The following is a 20,125-nucleotide window of genomic DNA, read 5'->3' as shown; positions in this document are numbered from 1 at the left end:
GTAACTGCGAAGAAAAAAAAACTTGAACAAACTCATGTAAACATTTGAGGCACCAAGCGAACCAAAAAGCACGAACCCTCGTCAATATTTAACCACGCGGCGCAGACATTAACCGACAAGAACCCCGTACAGTCCAAATACACCAACGACAAGAAGAAAAAGCAACTATAATTTGCAGCAACAGTATTACGCCGGCGTCATGTTGGGTTCGGGAGCACGCATGATATCGTCCCACTGGCTGACAACAGCAACAGCACGCCTTGGCCTCGGTCGCAGATCTGGGTCAAGCGGGGCTCGCGGCTTGAGCTCGGCCTGCGTCCGGCTCGACCTGAGCGGCGTGTACCCTCCCATTGCCACCCCTTTCACGGAGAGGGAGGACGTCGACTACGGCAAGTTGGAGCATAACCTCCGCCTGTACGCCAAGATTCCATTTAAAGGTCAGAACAACTCGATGACGCGTCAAATAATCGCCCCTCCGCTGCTGAATGACACGTCCAGCAATAAATAATTAAAATAAAATAAAGTAAAACGTATCGAGCGCTACGTCCCTTCCGGGAGGAACAGACGTTGAAAACTTGGATATAAAAAAGAAGAAAACAGAAAACACTAACAATTTGCAATTATAATCACTTAAACCAGAAGCTTTCTTTTCACATTTCGTAAACGCTAATTATATCATGATATTTTTATTTGTTGTTTCAACCATCGTTGTTGTTGATGGTTAGTTGACCCCATGTACTTCTCAAGCATTGCTGGAGTGACATGTTCCTAGTGGCAGGTTAGACACCCAGGAGAGGTGATGATATCTACGGTAGTAAATCATATGAGTGAGAAATATTTGCAATGTCTTCAAAGCAGTCACTTTGCAAGCTTTGTTATTTACATTGTAATGACAGCGTAGTGAATTTTTGGCGTTTCAATGTAGAAAGAAGGATTCATTCATTCATGGTGCATCTAATCTGAAATTCTCATTCTCTGATCCACTAGCGCGGGTGTCAAACTCAAGACCCGGGGGCCAGATCCGTCCCACCACATCATTTTATGTGGCCCGTTAGGGCAAATCATGCACGACTTCATGTTTCTTGCGAAAATACCAAAATTGCAAATTGTTGTCAATTTAAAAAAAAAAAAAACGCAAAAATATTGCAAGCATTTCTTCTTTGTTCCCAATCACACTTTTAAACTGAATTGAATGGTCGTTTTAAACAACATTTTCCTGGATTTTGATTTTAAAAACGAGTTATCCATCGGTATGTTGTGTATATGTAATAAGAATATCATGATGATAATTTATATGGGTTCACTGTCAAAATGGCCCACCGAGCGAAACCAAAACTATGACGTGGCCTGCGAGAAAAGCCGCCATCGTTTCTTCTGTTTCTGCCTAAACAACCACCATGACCTGTGCCTAGGAAAATTAATTGATCTTAAAGGATCAAGTTGAGGTCATACTCACCAACTTTGACTGACAGACTAAGTTATTCTGCTGAAAAACGCCATTATGAAATAAAAAGGCCATTGTGGAAAAAAACGATTTAGTAAAAAAAAAAAAGTTTTATTTGATAAAATTTGGGAAAATATAAAATAAATGAAGTAATTATTTTAAAAAGTATGGCATTGTTAAAATAATAATGATGAAATATTTGATCAGAATAAAATATGAACTATTACATATTAAATAATAGTAAGGATACTTTCATAATAACACCTCGTTTTACAGTTTAATGCCCATATTAGTTAATTGTCCGTTATTTAGCAGAAGGGTATTTATTTAAAAAGTCGTTTTTATTTATTTAATTATGACCCTTTTGGACTTCCATATTGTCCACCATGTTCTTTTTCTCATTAAAACATTCTCTGCATTTTATTTTTCTCTTTTGTTTTTAACTACTTTCATGTTCTTTCCTTCTTTTGGTTTTACCATATTTATGTTGTATTTTTTATTACTCTTTTTGTAGGTGTTGAAAAAATCTTTTAGTTTCTCTATTTTTGAACAATTTTATTACCCTTTCTTTCTTTATTATATATATTTTTTTCAAATTTCTACAGTCTCTAGTTATTTTTCTATTGCACTTCTGTAAATATTTTCATTGTATGTGTCTAACGGAATTTTAGGAACTACACCTGTAGTTTTAAATAAATATTTTTCTTAATAAAAAAAAAAATCTTACTTTTTTTCCACCATTTTTATTTGACTTTTGTGTATATAACCTTTGCTGGGTAACCTTAATTTTTAACAATTTGCACTTAATCTTTAAAAAAGTCCTCTTTGTGTTAATTGTCTTGACACCTTTTTAATTTGTATTTATCTATATTTCTATTTATTTATTTATTTATTTATTTATCCTTTTACATGTTTTTTTAAATAAACATTTCTGTAGTATTTGTTTACTGTCCACTGTCCAGGGATTCGGACTGAGTGCTATGTCACTTCTCCGACACACAAGCTGGCAAATCATTTTAAAAAGCGTTACAGTCAAATTGAATATCATCATACAATCAACTAATGATTAAAAAAAGCTAGCACACACACACACACCCCCACCCACACACACACACACACACACACCCCCGCACACCCCCACACACCCCCCCACACACCCACACACACACACACACACACACCCACACACACACACACCCCCACACACCCCCACACACACACCCACACACACACACACACACCCACACACACACCCCCACACACACACACACATATACATATGTGGCTGCCAGGATGGCCGAGTGGTCTAAGGCGCCGCGTTCAGGACCCAGTCTCCCCAGGAGGCCAGGGTTCAAATCTCGAATTTCCCCATTGTGGGACTAATAAAGGGAATATTAATATATATATATATATATATATATATATGTATGTATGCATCTATGTATGTATGTATATATATATATATATATATATACATACACATATATGTATGTATATTCCATTTTATGAAACATTCCATTTTTGGTAAAGTAAATTGTACATACCCCCTAATCATTTTAAGTGTGGTATTCCCTGACAAGATTTCATGTTTTATTCCCATTGTAATTGGGCCTTTGGGACTATGAATGAAGTATCTCACTTTCGTGAGCTGCCAAACATGCTGTGTGTTTTGTTTGTGCAGGTCTGGTGGTGCAAGGCTCCAATGGCGAATATCCTTACCTGACTGAGGAGGAGCGCGTGGACGTGGTGAAGAGGGTCCGACGCTCGATGCCTGCCAACAAGCTGCTCATTGCCGGTTCTGGCTGCGAATGTGCGTCACTGTGTGTGTGTGTGTGCAAGTGCAAGTGTTTGTAAGTGGTTGGAAATATTAAAATGTAAATATTTCTCCACTGTCCTTAAAATTAGGGCTGCACAATATATCGGACAAAATATCAATATCGAGATAATGATATATGCAATATATATATATTCCAAAGATATTCAATAATTTTCTGGTGGAATTGTATGATTTGTATCTGAATTTGACCAGTCAGATGCAGACGTAACCCTCTGGTGTTATTTGTCCATTTTCTATGATCAATTTGATGTTTTTAATTATCTGCATCAAAAAGAAATCATTTAAAAAAAATACTAGGGCGCTGATATTTCATGAGGGTTGTTAAACCATGATGAAGTTCAATATGGCATCATACTGCAATTTCTAACTTATTGCATATGTGAGAGCTTTACACTGGGTTTAAGTTAAAATTAAAAAAATTTTGGGCCCATTATGAATAAATGTTTTGAATGTTCTGTAAACCTGATGTATTATAATGCATTTCCGTGATTACTGAATCAATCTCTTCAGTGGCGACTCAAAAATTGGGAAAAATAGGAAATTGTGTGTGGAGGGTTTTAACACCCCTAAACCACCAGATAGCGCCAGAGAGTAATGAATGATTTTGCGAGCGTATGACGACATGCAGCTACATTTTTATGGCTTACAAACTCAACTATTGTTGGGAATGCTGCAAGAGGGGTGTTAACCCTCTGGAATGACCTTCCATTAAAAGTTAGGCAAGCCCCCTCTCTGTCCATTTTTAAAACTCGTTTGAAGACATTTAGTTATTTCTTTTTGTTTGTCTTTCGACACAACTTGAGACTGTTCACTGTTCTGTTGTTTATTGTATATCTATTAGTATCATTAATTTGTATTTTAACTTACTGCTGCTTTCACTGTCTTTATTAATGAATTATTGCTATTTTATGTTATACTCTGTGTAAAGCGTTTTGTAACAGCTGCAGCTGTTTTGAAATGCGCTATATAAAAATTGCATTGTATAATATTATCAGCATAGTCAACGTGCATCTCAGGTTTTGCAGTTTTTCCAATATCGTGCAGCCCTACTTAAAATGAGAACGCACACATATTATTGCAAACACTTTCTTTGCAATAATTTGTTGATCCCCCACTAGCCTAATCAGGGTATTCTGATTAACATTTCACTTGTTACAGCTGCAGCTGTTGTGAAATGCGCAATATAAATACAATTGTATTGTATTGTGGAAATATAATAAAGCTGATTAATGCATCCGTTTTCATCCTGCCATTTTGGCCAATACTTCATCTGAAATTGATATCAAGGTTTTCTTGGTTTTACTGTATTGTGTGTAATGTGAGCCTGAGGACAGTCTGAGGTCTATTTCAGTCAAATGTAACAACAGGGTGATGGTGGCCAAAATGGCAGCCCCCTAAAATGGATGTAAATGGATGGATTAATCTGCTTAATTCTTATTCTACAAATGCAATATTAATCTGAATACCGTTTTAGACAAGTGAGGGCACATAAAACATATTCTTGCAAAGAACATTTTTGCCTATAGTTCCCCTTCAAAACCTACATTGAAGCCCACAACGAAAATGTTTGCAATTGTCTATAGTTGGCACCCTAGCGCTTTAGATGAGGCTGCAGTCTGACTAAATTAAGCTTCTCACAGCTGTTTGGTCCTAAATTGCGACAACATGGCATCAGTTTGTTCAGTATAAGTGACAGTAATAATAAATGTTTATTTTCCGAGTATGCAATTTGTTTTGTATAAGTGATTGTGTGTAATTTGTGTGCTTGTGTTTGTGTAGGGGGGTGCACGCAGAAAAGCATATTGGTGGTTAATCAGTATTGATTTGAAGATATATTGGGGTGAAACATTTCAATTCATTTCTAATGGGCGTCAATTATACTTGGCTTTTTGGTATTTGTTTCTCTCCTGTCTATTTGTACTTAAGTAGCTGAGTTTGAGTACTCAAAATGTGTTCTGATTTGATTGTTGTTTAGCCACGAGAGCCACACTGGAGCTCACGGCCAAGATGTCAGCGGCCGGTGCTGACGCCGTTCTGGTGGTGACGCCGTGCTTCTACAAAGGCAAGATGGACGCTCACGCTCTGGTCCAGCACTTCACTAAGGTCAAACACTAAAACCACAAAACACATGCAAATCTCCCTTCATTACCTAATAACGTCATTTTCCAGTTCCAGTTTTTCTTTTTATGAACCGTCTCTGGGACAGTTTTTTGCATTGCGTTGTGTTCAGGCACTCCACTGCTAGATGGTGTCAGCGCACTTCAAAACAAAGTGTGAAAGGATGGGTAACTACTACTTAGTCCCCAATTCCAATTGAAGTTTCATGTAATACTAAACATAACTCAATTAAGAATTACAATTTTAAAATCTAACCCAACCACATAATTTTGGCTTGCTTGATCGTAACACATAATACGAAATACCATAGACCGGCTCTCAAAAGTAACACAATTTTGCGGTAGTTTGAAAACTTTAAACAACTGATGCATCTACACAAATGGTGGTGCAACCAAATAGTTCTTATAACACAAAGGATGATAAAGAAGTGAGGAGACTGATACATACATGTTCATTCATGTTATTTAGTTCATCAAGATAGAGTAATTTAGGTAAATAAAAATGTCAAATGTATACAGCATGTAATTTTCTATTTACCTTTTTCAAAATTGTAATTATTCCTGATAAATTAATTGACCAATTGCTTAATAAAATCAATGCAAATATTTTAAATATACTGTATATGTTGTCTTAAATTTTACTTTCCTAATATTTCTCTTTTTTTTTCAGTAAATTCACCAACTGCTTAAGAAAATTAATTACAAATGCAATAACATCACTACCTAAAATGTGAAATGCACTGTATATGAATTTGATATTTTACTACAATTTTTACTTGCATTTTCAAACAAGCTAACACATCAATTATTAAATCATTAAAGATGTTAAATGTACCATATAGATGAAATTATTCCACTGTTTTCTATTTGTTACAAATGATCTTATCGATTATTTTATAAAATATATTTAACATTTAAATTGTGTATTTATAATGTAATATTATCCACACATCCATTATCTGAACCACTTCTCCTCACGAGGGTCTTGGGCATGCGGGAGCCTGTCGTAGCCGTCTTCGGGCAGTAGGCGGCGTACACCCAGAGGTGGATGCAGCCAATCATAGGGCGCACAAAGACGAATAACCATTCACACTCGCAGTCACACCTGGGGTCAATTTAGAGTTTCCAAATAACCTACCATGCATGTTTTTTGCCACCATATTGTTATGTTATTGTAAAATAAAAATAAACTAAATGAATTTTCAATTTGGCAGCATCGTGACCGACTTGTTAGTATGATTGTGAGCGTGAGCGGTTGTTCGTATTTATGTGCCCTGCAATTGGCTGGCAACCAGTTCAAGGTATACCCCGCCTACTGACCGTAGACAGCTGGGATAGGCTCCAGCACGACCGAGACCCTTGTGAGGAGAGCTAAATCAATGCATAAAAATACTGGATACATTTTTCATTTTAACAATGAGAGAGTTCATACATCAAATTCATTCATAGCTCTTGTCTTCCCCCGCAGGTGGCGGACGGAAGCGCGGTTCCAGTGATCCTGTACAACGTCCCAGCCAACACGGGCCTGGAGCTGCCGCTGGAAGCTGTAGTACATCTGTCCCAACATCCGAACATTGCCGGACTCAAGGACAGCGGTGGAGATGTGAGGAGCGCTTCTTTTACGCTGTCTGTGCAAGTATTTGTGAGAGTGAAAGAGGGAGTGCGAGCGTGGGAGAGAGCAGGCCTCTTTGGAGCATCTTTCCTTAACCTTTGCGGGAAATGTCATAAGGGTCAAGGCAAGTTGAAATGGTGTTTTCTATTGAACATATCGAATGACTGCACTGTTTCTTCGACGGCGGCCTGTTGCTCTTCGTATTGCGAGAGGGAGAGAATGTGTGAGTGTAAGAGGCAAAGAGTGAAACAGTTAATGAGTGATTGTCAGTGAATTAGTGTATGTGGGGGAAAGTTGTGTAGTTGTGAGTGAGAGGCAGTGCTAGTACAGTGTGGGAGAGTTGGTGTGGGAGTGCGTGACTCTGAGTGAACAAGTGAGTGAGTAGGAATAAGAGTGAGAGCAAGAGTAAGTGGGGGAGACTGGGTGTGAGAGACAGAGAGTGCGGTGGTAGTCGTAAGATGGGGGGAGTGAGTGTGGGTGAGTGAGCGTGGGAGAGGGATTGTGGGAGCGGGTTAATACAAGTGGTAGTGCAATATAATGAGTAAGTGTTGAGTTATTGTGAGAGATGAAAAGTGAGGAAATAAGTGTGGGTGGAGTGAGCGAGTGAGAGTGAGTGGGAGAGAGCAGGTGTACGTGACTGTGGGAGTTAGGTGACCAAGCATGTGCATGAGTAAGGGCCGCGGAGACGAAGGGAATAGGGAGTCTGAAATAGTCAAAGAGAGAACAAATGAGTGAGTGAGTACGAGTGTGAGAGAGTGGGACTGAGAACGAGAGAGGGGGAGAAGGAGAGGTAGAGTGAGTGAGTCCCTTCAGTCTTGAAACGCATGCTCTATTGGGTTAAGGTTGGGAGATTGACTTTCCACTTTTTCTTGATGAAGTACTTTATGTTTTGGGTCACTATCTTGTTATATGATGAAGCTTCTCTTCTGATTAGTTCGGATGATTTACAAAAAATGAAATCATCATAAGTCGTAATTTTTTCATAAATTGCCCTAAAAATGGTTTTGTGGACATCAGAATTAATTTGGCTGCAGCCATCATGGATTACATAATGAATAAGGACTAAGGAGCACATTCCAGGTGTAGTCATGCATGTCCAAGCCGTGACATGACCTCCACCATATTTCACAGATGAGCTTTTGTGTTTTGGAAGCAGATCCTTTCTTTCTCCATACTTTGGCCTTTCTGTAACTTTGGTAGAGCTTCATCTTGGTCCATAAAACACTGTTCCAAAACTTTTGTGGCAAATCCCTGTAGTTTTTTTTATTTATTTATTTTATTTTTTTATTTTTTTTTACAAAATCCAATCAGGCCATCCACCAACTGATTTTGATACTCTTGGCCTGTTCAATGTCTGTTGCTCAGTACTCAAGTATTTTATTTATTTTTCGGCAGATTCCAAATTGTTGTATTGCCTCTGCCGGTGCAATATCTCGCATCAGTTTTCCCTCTTCTCTCAGCTTCAAAATGTGTTGTATTTCTCCAATAGGCACCTGGTCTTCATATTTGCTTAACAACAAATGCAGTTGCCACGTGAAACCCAAACCAAAAACAAGCACTAGAAACACGTAGCAACCACATGTTCCAATACTTTTGAGCACAGAGTGACTGGCTTCAAACAAAAGGTGCTGTGTCCTGAGTTGTTTAACACATCTCGATGTAAATCGCAGGAAATGAAAACTGGACTTATGAACTTTTGTCTCGTATTAATCTTTTGATGTGAAACCCAAACGTCTTCAACCTTGCCATTCCAATACTTTTGGAGGTGACTGTTAGTCATATTTCAAGTCATGTTGTGCTGTCAGGGGAGGATGAAGAAGATTATTTTCAAATCAGAAGTAAAAAGTTGAAAATAGCAAAAAGAAGAAAGTAAAAAGATTGGTGAGCAAGCAGCGTGCACTCGTCAGGCAGGTCAGCCGACGCGTCGCATCGTGTTTGAGGCTGCAGGGGGGGGAAAAAACACGCTTGGGCTGTGTGGGAAGCGTCTGACTGGATTTGCGATTTGGGAGGAAGACGGCGGCGCTTGACCCTGCGCCCCCACGCCCTCTCGCCCACGCCGCCGCCGCAATCGTCTCGCTTGTAGGCGGGAACTGGCGCAGCAAAAGGTGAGAGGTCACCAGACGGGTTGCAGGAAGAATTTTTCCCACTGTCAAAAAGAGCGATGACAAATCTGACGACTCAAATAACTTTTTACCTAAAGTCTGTTGATAGACAAGCTTTTCAGATTTGTCACTTTTGCCGTCCGTTAGGTGCTCAGTTGGTTAGCTTGTCAGTTAGCCAGTTCCTTAGTCAATCGGGTAATTAGATTTTCAGTCCATCCGTAGGTCAATCGGTTTGTTAGTCAATTAGTCAGTCAGTTGGTCACCCACTTGGTTATTTTGTCACTCAGTTAGCCAATTATGGAGTTGGTTGTTTAGTCAATCAGGTACAGTCAGTTGGTGAGCTCGTTTGTTGGTCAATTGTCTGTCAGTTAGTCAGTGACTTCGTCAGTTGTGAAGTCAGTGAGTTAGTCAGTTGGTGTGTCGGCCATTCAGTCAGTTAGTTAAGTCATCTACCGTATTTTCACGTCCAAAAGGTGCACCGTATTAAACGTTTCAGTTACTCAGGCTATTTATGTATGTAACACATAAATACGGCATAGGCATGATAAAACGGAGAGATTGGCATTTTTTCCCTGGGATGGAATGGTATGGGCGGACGCCTATTTTTGGGCGGAGGACGGTAGACACTATTTTTTTTTTAGAAAGGACGGACTAAGCAAAGCCGGAAGTGGGTTTTCATCCGTCACTTTAAGTACCGCGTGCATAAAGCTAAATCCGGTGCTCGGCACTTGACTCTTTGCCAGTCAGTCCCCCGCCCTCTGACCGCTCTCTCTAAATCCCGAATCCCTATGTCTGACCTTTTTTGATTTTGGGCTTATGTTGGTGGTAAGTGTTTCGTCAGGTAGGTTAATGGTTTGACTTCCCCTCTGTCTGTGGTATTGCCCTCCCCCTTGCTTTTAAGGAAATACAGGAAAGCTTGAATGCACACTGCTGTCTCACGTCTCTTCAAACACAAACAGTTGGTAGTGGCGATTTTGACGCGTTTCTTGGGAATTTTTGTCATTTGCCCGTCTTGCGAGTAGGTTCATCACCTGCACGAGGGCCGATTCGTGGGCCGGACTAAAATCCACCTCCGACCCTTTATTTAAAATGTGCCCCCGCCCCTTTTAAAGACTGTAGTAATTAATCTACAAATTGGCACGCCCCCTTTTGGAGCTCGGCTTATTTTTTTCCGGTTTCAGCATCTAGGTCGCAGCAGGGAGGCTATTAAGTGAGGTAATAGTGTTCGAATTGTCAGTGTTAATGTCTAAAATGGTGACCGATCGTCACCAAAATGCAAATGCCCTTTATTACTCATGTCCACTTCCAGAGCGTTTTGAACAGTAGTTTGGATTTAGTGACATCAAACGTGTGCTCATGTGATCACCTCCGCAAAATCAAAAATACTGTGCCGATCAATTCTCCACTTACAAAGGCTGAAGCGGACAAGAGCAAGAATGCTCAGCCAGTGAGTCAGTCAGTTGGTTGGCTAGACATTTTGGTAGTCAGTAAATCAACCATTGATTAAGACATGAAGTCTGTTGGCAGTTTGTTATTTAGCCAGTCAATTAGTTGGTTAGTTAATTAGTCAGTCCGTCAGTCAGTCATTTAGGTATTTGGTTGGTTAGTTCATTGTTCTAGTTGAATAGTCAGTCAGTGAACTAGTTAGTCTTTTAGTTAGTCAGTCAGTCGCTTTGTTAGTTAGACTTTCTGCGTCAAAAATCAGTTAACAGGCGCTTCTCTTGTGCTCCCCCCGTAGGTGAGGAGAGTGGGTGCGCTTTAAACTGCATATTAATGTCCTAAAGGTAATGTTATCACATTTGAGGAGCTGACAAAGCTGACACCCAACTGACAACCGTTATCTAAAAATACACATTCAGGAGGCGGGGCTAATTCCCTGCGGAGTCCTTTGATGGCCTCAGTTCTTATGGGCTAAAGACAATTAAAAGAAATAAAGGCAGCTCATTAATTATACATGAGCTACCTTTGATGTTGATTTCCACCTCTGGGGAGTATAGTCATGTGATCCCAGCCGTCCAATGGAAGACATTTGTCAACCTGAGTGTTTGTCCTATGCCACCCTCTGGTGACCAAGTTAAGCAAACACATAACTCATGACATGAAGTTGTGATTTGAGGAATTAAGCTTCATGTTTTGGAGTTGCAGTCCACTCGCATGGGGGGGCAGGCTGGGAAGGAGGGGTCAGGTGAGGGGTGGTGATGCTCCAGAGAATATAGATGGGGGGGAAAAAAAACTTGCTTCTGCCATTTTGTTGCCTCAAACTGTGTTTCCTGCGCAGATCACCAGAATAGGCCTGATAGTCCACAAAACCAAAGGTCAGGACTTCCAGGTTTTGGCAGGCTCGGCTGGCTTCCTTATGGCCGCCTACTGTGTCGGTAAGTCGCAAAATGCTCAGGAGCCAGGAGCACCTACTGGAGCTAGCCTGGTTGGTTTTGCTTGCTAGACTTTGTAGTGCATGCAGCTGCAGATAGTAACTTGGCCTTAACGGTTGCTCTCAAATGGTGGAATCCGCTTTCATATGAGATGTTGTAAAAGGCATCTCTTTAGGTGTGCGTTCCAGTAATAATTACTTGCACTAATTCTGTATTTCACAAATTTTGTTGTTGTTTCATTATTGATATTTTATGTGCATATTTGATTTTATTTTAACTATGTGAAGAATTTGTGATCCCTCTCTGGAAGAAGTGCTCTATGAATGCATTTGCTGTGAATCGTAACCAGCCCTTGTGTTAGCATTTAGCATGCTTGTATTAGCTACAATGAGGAAATAATGCTGGTTAGGCTTGGTAGTCAGCCTGCCGATAGTAACTCTTTTTTATTACGTCATGTTGGCATTTTGAGCTAACAAGTTTTGCAAACTCCAAATTCTACAAATAAAATAATGTTATGGGTCTTTTTCACCTAACTTGATAATAATAATGGTTAAGACCATTGTGATTTGTTTTTCTTTTCCAATTTAGCTAACTTTTAGGCTGGCTTGGCTTTATATGGGTAAGTGTCTGTCTAGTTGAAACAACCCTTCTTGAAGTCCTATTTTCAAAAAGTTCTCAAAGATTAGAAATTTGAGGTCTTAAGTCTTCTCAGGCTTGCTTGTGTGTGGAAACACCAAAATGTTCATTTGGTAAGATGTTACCATGTCAGCAAGCATAGAAACAACCTGCTTGTTTTGTATGCACATGTGAACACTTCACCGTTTTCCTTCATTTCTTCCCAAATTAAGAATGCACAAAGTTTCAAGTGTTGTGATTGGTTACGTTTCAGGTGCGGTGGGCGGAGTATGCGCGCTGGCTAACATTCTGGGTGAGCCGCTGTGTGACTTGGAGCGTTTGTGTAGGCTGGGTCTCTGGGAACAAGCACGAGAGCTTCAACAGCGACTTATCGAGCCCAATGCGGCTGTAAGGACACTCTGCATGCCATTACATCACACAAAAAGATTGATTGCCACATGTGTTGCTTGGCAGAGATTGGGGACTGGAGACATGTACCTTGACTCGAGTCAGACTTAGGTCTGCAATTTTAGGACTTGGCTTTGGCTAAAACTTATGAAAGACTTGATTTTGACTTTGTATTCATGACTTAAAAGCAAGCTGTGCAATATAACGAGATATATCGTATGTGTTGCTAGGTAACCAGCAAGCTTGGCGTGCCTGCCCTCAAGCAGGCCATGGAGTGGTTCGGCTTCCACGGTGGCGTCTGTCGCTCGCCTCTTCGACCACTCGACGAGGAACAGACGCAACAACTGCGACGAGACTTCGCATCCAACGGATGGCTCTGAATGTGCGTGTGTGTTTATTAATTACTAGAAGCACATTAGCAATCAATCTACACTACTCACAAAAGGTTTAGCAGTGGCATAATTCAAAGAGGATGTTCATGGGTCAAAGGCTTTCACTTGGTTTAAATAACCTCAAAAAATGGGTTCTTGCTTTGACCCAACTTTTTGGGTTGAATAAATAACACACAAAGTTGGGGTGAAATTGTCACGCAGAGTCCTGGGTTCAATGAGTAACTGAAAATTTGTTGATGGGGTTTTTAAAATCTGAAATTTTACGCGAAACATTTTGGCAGTAGTGTAGTGTTGTGAAACAAAGATATTAAATCTTACACGTTTTTCACAAAATCTTCCCCACAAAATATAGTTTGATTTGATCCATAAATATTTAGTTTTTAATTTAATGAAATTAATCCATGTATTTTCAAACTGTTTCAAAAAGATTTAACAGAATTTATTCTCATCATAAACTTAACGAAAAGTGAATAAAACTCATGAAATTAGTCATCTTGATCCTACTGAGAATTTGTTGTTAATTGGACTCTCTTAATGGATGCCCATGAACTATGTGACCACTCCCAGCCAGTCAGTGACCAACAATGGTTAATTACATTTAACGTTACAAATGCAAAACATTCAAAAAAAGAAATTGTCAAGTTTTTCGTTTTTTTTTTTTATTTTTCAATGCTTAACTTTTAAATAATAAAAAATTCCTGTAATTTTTCACATTTTGATGTTAGTTGGACATTTTAAAAAAAGTATAAAAAATGATCATGTCAAAGTGATTTGTTGATAAAATAAAACATTAAAATTAGTTGTCTTTACGTAAAAAAATGGGACATCCAATTACTGTACCATGTGATTACGCCCAGCCCCAGCCAATCAGTGAAGAATGGCAACAATAATAAAACATGTCGTACAATGTTATTTTTTTATAATTATGTTTGAAAGTGGATTATTGTATATTTTTTTCAAGTTGTGTTCATTTTTTTCATTGTCCAATAACAGAAAATAAAATAATTGATTATTTTTGAGGGGTGTTGCCTCTTACTGCCTCAAGGGGGAGACAATTCCCACTGCTTGTTGGCTCATGTTAACATTACCTCCACCAAGGAAAGGGCATTCGTTTCATTGCCGCTTTTTTTTTCCTTTGGTAGGACTACATAAAATCAACTTTCTAATAAAAACTTTTAATTAATTTTCATTTTGTTTAAATTCAGTACTTTTCGCTTAAAGATTTTTTTTATTGAATTTTTTTTTAAAGTTAATTATTTAAAAAAATACTATTCATGATGATATGATGGGTGGAGTATCAAGACTATGCTTGAACTATACATTTTATTTCTGATTGTGGTATTGCATTTGTGTGTGTGTTGTGTTTGACAATGGCGACCTCCATCAAGGAGTTGTATCAGTGTTATTTAGCCTAAAAAACATACTTTGTGATATAACAAAATAGAAATATCCTGTTTAACGTCTTGAGTGAGTTCCTTCATTGTACCAAAATGATTTACTGGACTGTTATGTCTATTTTTCAAATGAATGATGCGTTATCAGTGAACTGAGGCCTCTTGAATATGTGAGCATCAAAGTGAGGCTTCTTTCAAATGTTGGATATGCAAATGAGGCTTGTCGTACGAGCTCCACCACCATCCCAGCCCATCCTCTTTTTCAGTATTTACACATGCACCTCCATCATCACGCCTGCAGCATGTCTCTGTGTGCGAGAATGAGATGTAGATTAAAATAAAAGCATAAAATTAAAGGGGCCCTATGGGAGAAGCGACAAAGTTTTAAGTGCAAATTTAACATGTAACTGTATTAATATAGTCATACATACATATAAATGTAATATATATATATATATATATATATATATATATATATATATATATATATATATATAATGTAATATATATATATATATATAATATTTCTCACATTGACAAGCACAAACCCTCCAATGTCCTGCCGTGCACGGTGGGATGCAAGCAATTAGACACTCACACCACACGCAGTCCTTTCTATACACACGTGTTTATGTATGAATGCGCATGTTCGTGCGTGTGTGTGTGTGTGTGTGCGCACAAGCTTTTTGTCTTTCTACTTGTGTTTTACTAAAGTTGTCATACCACACTTACTGTGAGTTTGTGTTCGGTCGTTTTGACTAATTTATAATTAGACGGTCTTTTTATTGTCACGCAATCCGTGTGAAAATGGCTGCTCTGTTTTTAAAAAAAGAAACACTTTACCGCTGGGACATTTTGACTGATTTTACAAGAAAAATGCTACAATGAACTCCTTGTGTGTGTATGTGTGTGTTTCGTCAGGGGAGTCAATGCTTTGTGTGTGTGTGTGTGTGGGGGGGGGGGGGGGGGTGCGTGCGTGCGTGCGTGCATGCGTGTTGGTTAAACGTTTCATTTTTATTGCGTCTTATCACCATGCGCGTGAGCATGTCCTTTCCAAACATGGAAAAAAATCTTTTGGGAACCTTCCCTGATAAGATGACACACAAAAGGCTGCCTCCATAACTCATCTCTTTACTCCCTCCCCGGTTTTTACGGAAGAAGCATAAAAATAGGCACGTCCTCCCCGTGGAGACATATTAACAATATGAATCAGAAAAAAATGAAGAAAAAAGACATTTGGGATTACGGGAGAATCTCTTTTGTAGACACACTCAAATACGCAAGGCTCACACACATTCCAAAAACACAGTACCACACAAATACAAACATTCATACGCAAACACACACAAAAAAAACAAAACAAATACGGAACATGGTTGCACACAAACACAGACACACATGCACACACACACGCATACAACACGAAACCATTTGTGTGCACAAACACATACAACACAAAACCAAACCTGCATGTAGTCACACACGTCTAGAGACAAATACATGCACACACACGCAAGAGACCCACATACTTTCACAAACACATAGGTACACCAAGGCTTGATGTAAGCTGCACCATGCAAGTCAAAATTTGCATTTTGCGCCTCATCAACTCACATTGAATAGCAAAACGATATGAGTAACGCGCTCACGTCACCTACTGTGGGTAGTTGGAGGTTGAGGCAAACTCGGGACTACGCTAGTTATCTAGCTAGCTAGCTATGAACTTCGGTAGGCTACTGTAGCGCCTCAACGCCGCGGAGGTGCTCAAATCATCGCCTCCGTGTTGGTGAACAAACTACACTTCTCATATCTTTTTCTCACAAAAGACTGAGATGCCATGCTAATTGCTAAGCTAATTGCCAAGCTAAAGATAGGCATGTAATCAGAATGCAGTTTTGGAGTGACCGATTGAGTTTCACAGACAGCAGGCAAATAAATAAGTAAATTACTCGAAGAGAGAAAACTATATTAAACCGGAAATTAAATATGGTATGCTACGCCGTATATCAGCTGGGAGGAGTGGCCTATATAAGTTTAAAGGGGATTTAACTCAAAAATGTTCTTCACAATAATATGTTCTATGCATCCCCACTCGTTTAAACGCAGCATTCTGGTTAATATTCTGTTTGTGAAATATGAATTAGGCAGCAAAATCCACCTGTTTTTATTCATTCCAGGTGGTGGCCATTTTGCCATTTGCTGTTGACTGAAAATGACATCAAAGTGCCTAAGGGTCTCAACCAAGTAGGCCTCGCCTGTTTTCTGGGTTTGGTCATGTGACTTTTACACGCAAAAACGTTTGGAAAATGACTGCCCCCTAAAATGGATTAAAAACGGGTGGATTTGGTTTCTTCATTCATTTCCGCAAACACTATTATTAATCAATTAATGTTGTAAAGGGAAAAAATTACTTGACTTCCGCTTTAATCTGCTAAAACTGCACCTCCAAACAAGATAGTCAATGATTAGCAAAACTGCTCCACCAAATAAAAAAAAGTTCTTTCGAACACCAAAACACACGCTCACAAACAAACACATTCACACACACGGACATGGATCCATCCGTTGGAGGAATAATAAGAATACGAATCTGATGTTCAGCTGATATTTAAACAGCTCGCCATGGCAACAGACTGTGCCGCGACCAAGCTAAAGCGCCACACTCGGGATGGAGATGATACAAATTAAAGGCAACTCTGGACGGTTGCCGGGGAAACGTAGGAGGAGGAGGTGAAAGTCCAACCCAAACACACCTTAAAGCTATTTAAGTGACACTGGCTGAGGTTGGGGGAGGGAAAGCGTGCTCTGACAGCCGTGCGCCGCCCAAAAAAAGAAAAAAAAATTGCAAAACCTGCCAGGTAGTGTGATCCCACTTCAAAATCCTCCATACGCTCTTCACCAATGTGTGTGCGTGCGTGTGCCTGTGTTTGATGTTACACAACGACACAAAAGAATAAAACCGTTTGCTTTGATGTGGCTTTTCCCACAGCTTATTACCTACTTCATTGCCACTATTGCTAAGTGTTTATTTTTTTCTTGAAAAACACATTGTCTAATTTTTTGGGGGTTAATTAGATTGTTTTATATACGATGTGTTTAAAATAAAAGAAAAAATATATTCTTGCTAGGCTACTTTCTTGTTTAATTTGTAATTTGTTTTTTTTCTCAGAAATATTTTTTTCTAGAAATAAGTTTTGAAAATTTAGTTTGTTTTAGCCCTTGTCTGGTATTTCCTTTAAAAAAAATCTAGTTTGACTTTAAAAAAGATACATAAGATTTTATAATAAAATAATCACATTTTGACTAAAAAAAAAAAGCCGACAAAATGTGTCAATATGTTTATAAGTCGTTTTATACATTTTAATCACACACGACAATGTGATAATTGTGATATGAATTCAATTTATTACATGTGATAAAAAGTGCAATTGAAGTACATTTCGTCCAAACTGATACAGAACACACTTTTTAACATTGTCCAACTTGGACATAAACCACCTTTAACGTTAATGGTAACACCGTCTACCTTGTATCTACAGTATAAGCACACTTTTGTTCCTCAGAGTGAAACCTTGAAAAAAGTTAATGTTTGATCGCAAAGACTTGACTTTTGCCCCAAGGAAGTCTTTTCATTTTTTAAAAAATTTTTTTTTAAGATGACTCGCCCTTAAATTTGTAACATTTCGCCGTTTTTCTTACAATCATAATCTCTTATTCTATGTCTTCACATTTATCATTTGGAAGACCTTTTAGCCACTGTTGATTATTTTCATTAAAGTCCTTTTGTATGAAATAACGCTAAAAGTATGTAAAGAGTGCGGCAGTGATTAAAGGATTCAAAGCATTCGCTTTTCTTCCAGGCACACTTTGGACTCTCAAGGCTGTCCAACAAATTTTTACATTTGGCAAACACGTCGATGGATGTTTGATGTGAATCAACATTTTCAAAACTCAAAACACACATAAAACGAAAAGGAACCGTCGAGCATTTGGCAAACACCATTGACAAATATTTGTGAAATATTTTTAAACTATTTCTATTAAATAATTTTTGCACTCACATAAAGCAACACACAGCCTAATTTTATTGTGATGTATGAGTAGTTATGTTCGTGTAAATGCTGATCATTCTTTTTAAAGAAGTAGGGTATAAAATAAATTAATTAAAAAAATATTTTGACAGATTATTCTTCAAAATGGTGATGAATGCTAACATGCCAAACACGAGCAAAGGACCACATAACATTTAACACACTTTTTAACACCTTCCATTACAGCAACAAAAAAAGAGACCGTTAAACGCTGAGAGCGCTAATGAACAGGCTCTCGCACCTCATGCCTTCAGGGTACGCGAAATTTGGGGTGTGTCAATGTGATCATTGAAAACGATGATCTACATTTTTGTGATGATCAACATGTTATGGACCAATCCAGTAACCTAAATCCTAATTGATTGATCTCAAAGCCCGAATGGAAGCGAAGAAAGGATTTGAGATGATTTTCCATTTGGCCGTAGTAAACTCTTTCATTCATCTTTTGGTATTGACGAGAAAACAAATAAACGAGCCCCCCTCCCCCCGGAAAGAAAGCTTGTAACAGAAACATCCGGAATGTCTGTCCCACTTGCATCGATTCTCTTTTGTAAGTGGCTTTAAGGTTCTTTTAAAGGGCTTTTGTGATCCTCTGCGATTGCCAGTTGTGTAACATGCAAACGCACGTATGACAACAATACACACAAGTGGACCAACACGAGTGCCGTTTAAGAGTAACAGTCATTAGGGTTCTGATCCCAGAGCCAATTAAAAGAGTGTGATTGACCCCCAAAACCCTCCCCACACAATTGCAAACTGCATCCCAAATTAAACACACTCACAGATAATCATAAGTGACAACTGACTCTATTTGCTGTTTAACAACACACTCACACACACACACACACGCACACGTACACCCCACACACACACCCAAACCTACAGTACACAAATCCCAGCAGGCACGTCGATTTCATTCGAACTCATCACATGCCTCGTTAGCGTCACAATATAACACTGAAAGAAGGAAAACTAGTCGATTCTCAAGATCAAAATATGTTCTAAATATGATATTAATTAGAAATAAACATAGTAATACCTTGACATGTGATACTTAAAACAAATCAATTTTCCCCACATTAACGCATTGAAATGCCAATAATGTTTTTTTTTGTTACGGTTCAACAAAGAAAAATAGGTCTGCAGTGTGGAAAAAAATGCAAAGAAATAAACTTTCGTTGGAATTTGAAATTACTGTTTGGACTGAAGTAGTCGTCTTTTGGGTGCATAACTATAAGGGGCATAGTAAGTGACATTAGAAGCTGTTTAAAAAAAAAAAAAAGCCAAAAAGTGCAACAATGATGTGGCTCTCCTTGCCCACATGTCAGGGCATTACAAAACTTAATTGCCCCATTGAGAAAAAAAAATCACAAGTTGCTTGAAAATCAAGGTAGCGCTACTCAAGTGGTCATAGTTTGAGACAGTGCTTCTCAAATAGTGGGGCGGGCCTCCCTGGGGGGAACATGCATTTTTTTTTTTTACGCTGTACTACAATAAACTGTAATTGCACAACCACTCCAGTAGTTGACAGTAGCGTTCTCATTGAACATTGAGAGCACTGAGTATTAACTCGACAATATAGGTTTGTTTTGCAACGAAAACGCTATTATTTATAGTAGCGGTGAAGAGTGGGTGGTGGTGGTGGGGGGAGGGGGGGCGAATTGTTCTCTTCTTGGAGGGGGGGGCGCGTAACAGAAAATAATTGAGAAGCACTGGTTTAAGATGACATACGGATATGCTT

The 20,125-nt window shown here is 38.9% G+C and overlaps 1 protein-coding gene across 2 annotated transcripts; it reads left to right on the top strand.

The window, feature by feature from the left end:
- Positions 1-22: 22 nt before the first annotated feature.
- On the top strand, positions 23-13,069 carry hoga1 (4-hydroxy-2-oxoglutarate aldolase 1). Of its 2 annotated transcripts, XM_088303176.1 has the most exons (7): positions 23-437; positions 3,126-3,254; positions 5,257-5,384; positions 6,867-7,001; positions 11,391-11,487; positions 12,374-12,507; positions 12,738-13,069. In XM_088303176.1, exons 1-7 carry the CDS (start codon positions 200-202, stop codon positions 12,885-12,887), a joined length of 1,011 nt encoding a protein of 336 aa, XP_088159302.1. In that variant the 5' UTR covers positions 23-199; the 3' UTR covers positions 12,888-13,069. The 2 variants fall into 2 exon arrangements, with proteins under 2 accessions (XP_088159302.1, XP_088159303.1); XM_088303177.1 differs by lacking the exon at positions 11,391-11,487 and having other exon boundaries at positions 5,257-5,343.
- Positions 13,070-20,125: the final 7,056 nt, after the last annotated feature.

Source organism: Idiotropiscis lumnitzeri, chromosome 8 (assembly GCF_059441095.1).
Source record: "Idiotropiscis lumnitzeri isolate Australia: NSW breed Sydney's pygmy pipehorse chromosome 8, RoL_Ilum_1.0, whole genome shotgun sequence".
NCBI classification, from domain to species: Eukaryota; Metazoa; Chordata; class Actinopteri; order Syngnathiformes; family Syngnathidae; genus Idiotropiscis; species Idiotropiscis lumnitzeri.
The sequence above is the reverse complement of the archived record's forward strand: the minus strand, read 5'-3'. Positions and strand labels throughout refer to the sequence as shown.